This window comes from Hemiscyllium ocellatum, chromosome 22 (assembly GCF_020745735.1).
Source record: "Hemiscyllium ocellatum isolate sHemOce1 chromosome 22, sHemOce1.pat.X.cur, whole genome shotgun sequence".
NCBI lineage: Eukaryota > Metazoa > Chordata > Chondrichthyes > Orectolobiformes > Hemiscylliidae > Hemiscyllium > Hemiscyllium ocellatum.
This window is the reverse complement of record NC_083422.1, coordinates 7,180,546-7,186,545: the sequence shown is the minus strand read 5'-3', so window position 1 is coordinate 7,186,545 and position 6,000 is coordinate 7,180,546. Positions and strand designations below refer to the sequence as shown.

At 38.7% G+C, this 6,000-nt stretch overlaps 1 protein-coding gene across 5 annotated transcripts in view; it reads right to left on the bottom strand.

Annotated features, from left to right (window-relative positions):
- Nucleotides 1-396: 396 nt before the first annotated feature.
- jmjd1cb (jumonji domain containing 1Cb) overlaps nucleotides 397-6,000 on the bottom strand; it is a 407,377-nt gene continuing 401,773 nt past the window's right edge. For all 5 annotated transcript variants that reach the window (XM_060841851.1, XM_060841852.1, XM_060841855.1 and 2 more), the window contains one exon: nucleotides 397-1,189. In XM_060841851.1, the coding sequence (XP_060697834.1) occupies nucleotides 1,097-1,189 (93 nt within the window). In that variant the 3' untranslated portion in view covers nucleotides 397-1,096. The remainder of the gene's footprint in view (nucleotides 1,190-6,000) is intronic.

The window sequence follows — 6,000 nt, the reverse complement described above, 5'->3', positions numbered from 1 at the left end:
CAGCAGGATGGCCAGATAAGAAAATAACTAGAGGAAAAGACAAGTGAGGTAATCGGCTTATGATAGGATGGGAAAAGGGAGGCGTGATTCCGCAACTTATAAACTGAACAAGAATGCTAACATGCTCTGTTTTCGCACCCATTTCTGCTTGATTGCAGAAGCGTCCGGTACTTGTAAGGCTTTGTCTCAGGCTGATTTGTGAGTGAGTTCTGTTTCTCACAATGAGCAAACCCTGAAGTGAATTAATTGCATGTAAAGGATTTTCTTAATATCCAGAATGACTGAGCAGATTCAAATACTGTATAACTTCATCAATACCACAAAGTATGTAAACTCATATTTGATAAAACGCTTTTATTGGAAAATGTAAAACCCCTTTAAATTTAAACGTACAAAGCATGTAACACTCGTACTTGAACAAACTGAAGCAAGCTATGTTTTAAAAAAATACATAATTGAATGTATATATTTATATGTATTTACACAGAATATCAACTTTCTTGGTAATAAGTCATTTTGCTTGCAAAAGTTCACCATAACAAATCTAACAAGACAACTTTTTGAATAAATTACAGCTCTGTAATTGCTTTAATTTTACAATGAATACTTAAAAAAGGCTGATGTGTGTAGTATACGTATCCAGTCAATTTATATTGTAAAGAACTTCAGAACGTATCTTATTTGGCAGTATTTTAAGATATGACATGGATAGCTGTGCGATTCAGCAATTAAAAAAATTAGGCATAGCTAATAATCGCATCTGCCTTCTCACAGTAACTGTCTCAATGTAGTGAAAAATATCCATTTTAGCAAACTAAAACTGTACAAATCATGTTTACATTAGATCTACAATACAGCATAAAATTCTGTAACACTTTGTCCAAAAATAAATACATTTTCATTTTTTAAAAAAATGTACAATATAATACATGGAACAGCACAGTGCTAGTTTCCTGTATATTAATTTTGACGCATTGGCCAATTTGTTACAGTAGCCACAACATGGTTGTTAACCACAAAAACAAATTTGCTTGGCACTGCTGATGTATCTTTTTAAAACAAAGGATCATATAAAGTCAGAAAACTACAAAAAACATTAAGCATTCTGTGATGTATTCAACATCTTTTCTTCTTGCGTTCTCAGGGTTCCCACAGCATCTTTAACTGAATGGTATATTATGTTTTTTACCTGAAAGGAAATGCAGAGATTAGAAAAACTGTTACAGTAAACAGGATTAGTAATAAATAAAAACTGAAAAAACTGCAAATGATGTGATTCAGAGTAATAACTAATGTAATTTTATATTAAAAGCAGTAGAAAACAAGGCTGTTAAAAATTTGGGGCTTTATACAATTTGGTGGATTATAGTAGTGCAACTGAATCATAAAAGCTCAAATTAGATTAGTTGACAAAGAAATTGTAATAAACTGAAAACAAGCACATATTCCACATTTCACAATAAGTTATAGCAAAAATCCTGTAACACAGCTGGAAAAAGTGGGGAGAGTGTATGTCAGGATGAGTTTTAATTCATGTAACATTTTACTGCTAACAGATGGCAATACAGCATATGAACTGGTGCATGACTCTATTCCTGACAGGAGAAAATGAGGACTGCAGATGCTGGAGACCACAGAGTTGAAAAGTGTGGTGTTGGAAAAGCGCAGCAGATCAGGCAGCATCTGAGGAGCAGGAGAATCGACGTTTCGGGCATAAACCCTTCTTCAGGAAACTATTCTGCCTGGCCTGCTGCGCTTTTCCAGCACCACACTTTTCAATTCTATTCCTGACACACTGAAATTGAGTTAAAATTGTATAAAACTAATAGCATTTAGCCTTTACCAAGCACCACTATCATTGGCAGTAAAGAGCTGGATAATATTTCCAACTTGGACATACAACAGCTAAATTTCAAACCATGGCATTATACGCAATGGAGAAAAAGATGCACTTGAAAGGAAAAAAGAAAGTTATACTAGAACAGCTCAAAACCTTACTCGACTGAAGTACTTAGAAAGTCCAGTTATTGTTGTTATCAAAGAATCATCACAGCTGAATTTCAGTCAATTGGATTGCTATATGCAAATGACCAAATATTCAGTTTGTTTTATGTTGGCTGGACCAGCATTTATTGTCTAATCCAGAGGGCAGTTAACAGCGATCACATTGTTGTGGGTCTGAAGTCACGTCATCCTGACCAGGTAGGGATGGCTGTTTGCTTCCACAAGTGAGTCAGACAGGTTTTCCTGGTAATTGATAATGGTCATCATAGATCTTTTAATTCCAGATTTTTACAGAATTCAAATTCCACCATTTGCTATGGTGAGATTTGAACCTGGGTCCCCAGAACATCACTGGTGTTTCTGGATTAATAGTCCAGCAATAACATCAATGGGCCATTGCCTCATTTTGAAGGTTACATATTGGCCAGACCACTGATGCATTAATGAAGGGGGTGAATAAGTTAAAGGACATGTTGAAAGGGAACTGGAAAAGATGAGCGTAGCACTAAGCAAAACCAAGTATTGAGCTGTATGCAGAATCAGGAGAGTACAAGGTGCAGGATATCCTGCTGAAAATACATTCTTTAATTGCACACACTGTTTGGAGGCTGTGAACAGAAGGACACAAGACTAACCTCAAGTAATTAAAGGAAATGAAGTTGAAAAAAACTTTAACTTCAGTTCTGAAAGGAGATTGAGGAGATGGAATTCACAACCATAAAACACTGAACTGTAATTTCATAAACAGATAATCCTGTGGATTATTTCAGGTTAAAAAAAAATTAATGGAAAGATGACAGGATACTGGAACATCTAATAATGTGAACAAGTACCTTTTGAGCTTTCTAGTACATCAGTACAGAGCACTGACTGTTCCTGAAGTGGATGAAGAGGGAAATCCATTTCCAACACATTTTACATAGCAATTGTTAAAGTTTTTTTTAAAATGAAGGATCCCATCATTCTCCTTGTATGATCAGTGTTTGGAATGGCAGGGGTGGAAAGTGTAGAAAGAATGTTACCTATGTACAAAGTTAAAAATCACACAACACCAGGTTATAGTCCAACAGGACTATAGCGTGATGTAACTGAAATTATACATTGAAAAACTGATTAATTTCAGTTACATCACACTGTAAATTTTTGCTATAAATTCTGTGTGTTACGATCGAGCCCTCCACTATCACCTGATGAAGGAGCGGCGCTCCGAAAGCTAGTGTGCTTCCAATTAAACCTGTTCGACTAATCTGGTGTTGTGTGATTTTTAACTTTGTATACCCCAGTCCAACACCACCATCTCCAAATCATGGCTACCTATGTAGGTTGAATCTGGAAGGTTCAGCAGATATTACCTAAGACAATCATCCAGTAAATAGAGAGTGGAGAGGATCCGAGAGAAAAGTAGAGGGAGGAGACTCGCAGCTGTCCTTTCCTATGCACTGCAGAAGTACAATACCAAGGAAGGGCATGGCATCAGGATTGAGAAGGAGCAATGCCAGAGGTGGGGTAGGAAGGGGAGCAGTGCAAAGAAATGTATCATGCGTGGGAACAGAGCAAGGGAGGTAATGGAATAATGGAGACAGCATCATGAGGAGCAAGAAAAGGAGTAGCACAAAGGATAGGAGAGGCAGAGCAAAGAGCACCTGTCTCCTTTAAGAGGGTGCAGAATCAATTGACCTGAACAGGGTGAGGGACTTTCGTCAAATGGAAAGAGAAGCTGATTTGTTCTCCCAAGATCATAAGTTTTTTTAAAATAGAATGACAGAGGCGTTTAAGAATAAAAACTTTTCTAGTGGCAAAAGAGCCAGTAGTCAGAGATTACCTTGTTAGTGGAACATAGGAATAGGAGAAAGCTATTCAGAGTCACAGATGTACAGCATGGAAACAGACCCTTTGGTCCAACTTGTCCATGCTGACCACATAGGGTGCATAAGATGGGGAAGGAAACTGCAGTGGATGGGCACAATTGAAATATGGAGCTTATTCTAGGAACAGCTACTGCGGGTCCTTGATAAGTATGTACCGGGAGGAAGTTGTTGAGCACAGGAACCATGGTTTACTAAGGAAGTTGAATATCTCATCACAAGGATGAAGAAGGCTGATCTTAGGATGAGACGTGAATGCTCAGTTACAGGTTAAGAGGGCACTTAAGAGTTACAGGTTAGCCAGGAAAGGCTGAAGAAAAAGAGTTAAGGAGAGCCAGGAAGGACATGCGAAGTCATTCGTGGATAGGGGGATCATGGAAAACCAGGTATATCAGGAATAGAAGAATGAATAGAGTAAGATTAGGGCCAATCAAGGATAGTTGTGGGAATTTGTGCGTGGAGATAGAGGAAGTGCAATATGAATATTTTTTGTCAGTATTCACACTGGAAAAAGAAAATGTTGTCGAGGAGAATACAGAGATACAGGCTACTAGACTAGACTGGATTGAGGTTCACAAGGAGGAGGTGTTAATAACCTTTGGGCCAGATGGGATTTATCCTAGGATTCTCTGGGAAGCCAGGGAGGAGACTGCTGAGCCTTTGTTATCATTATCTACAAGAATAGTGCCAGAAGACTGGACGATTGCAAATGTTGTCCCCTTGTTCAAGAAGGGGAGTAGAGACAACCCTGGTAATTATAGACCAGTGAGCCTTACTTCAGTTGTGGGTAAAGTGTTGGAAAAGGTTATAAGAGAGAGGATTTATCATCATCTAGAAAGGAATAATTTGATTACGTGTAGTCAACCTGGTTTTGTGAAGGGTAGGTCATGCCTCACAAACCTTATCAAGTTCTTTGAGAGGGTGTCCAAACAGATGGATGAGGATAAAGCAGTTGATGTGGTGTATGTGGATTTCAGTAAGGCATTTGATAAGGTTTCCCATGGTAGGCTACTGCACAAAATACAGAAGCATGGGATTCAGGATGATTTAATGGTTTGGATCAGAAATTGGCTAGTTGAAAGAAGACAGAGGGTGGTGGTTAATGGGAAATGTTCATCCTGGAGTTCAGTTACTAGTAGTGTGCCACAAGGATCTATTTTGGGTCTACTGCTGTTTGTCATTTTTATAAATGACCTAGATGAGGGCGAAGAAGGGTGGGTTAGTAAATTTGCAGATGATACTAAGGTTAGTAGAGTTGTGGATAGTGGAGAAGGATGTTGTAGGTTACAGAGGGACATAGATAAGCTGCAGAGCTGGACTGAAAGGTGGCAAATGGAGTTTAATGGGGAAAAAGTATAAGGTGATTCACTTTGAAGGAGCAACAGGAATGCAGAGTACCAAGATTCTTGGTAGTGTAGATGAACAGAGAAATCTCAGTGTTCATGTGCATAGATCCCTGAAAGTTGCCACCCAAGTTGATAGGACTGTTAAGAAGGCAAATGGTGTTTTAGCTTTTATTAGTAGAGGGATTGAGTTTTGAAACCATGAGGTTATGCTGCAGCTGTACAAAACTCTGGTGCGGCCACACTTGGAGTATTGCATACAGTTCTGATCACTGCAGTATAGGAAGGATATGGAAGCTTTGGAAAGGGTTCAGAAGAGATTTACTAGGATGTTGCCTGGTATGGAGGGAAGGTCTTGAGGCTGTTTTCGTGAGAGAGATGATAATTGAGAGATGACTTAATTGAGACATATAAGATAATCAGAGGGTTAGATAGGGTGAACAGCAGGAGCCTTTTTGAATGGTGATGGCTAGCATGAGAGGGGGGCATAGCTTTAAATTGAGGGTTGATAGATATAGGACAGATGTCAGAGGTAGTTTCCTTACTCAGAGTGGTACGGGTGTGGAATAGCCTGCCTGCAACAGCAGTAGACTTGCCAACTTTAAGAGCATTTAAATGGTCATTGGATAGACATATAGATGAAAATTGAATACTGTAGGTTAGATGGGCTTTAGATTGGTTTCACAAGTCAGCGCAACAGCCTGTACTGCGCTATAATATTCTATATCCTAACCTAATCTAGTTCCATTTGCTAGCATTTGGTCCATTTCCCTTTAAATCCTTCCTAT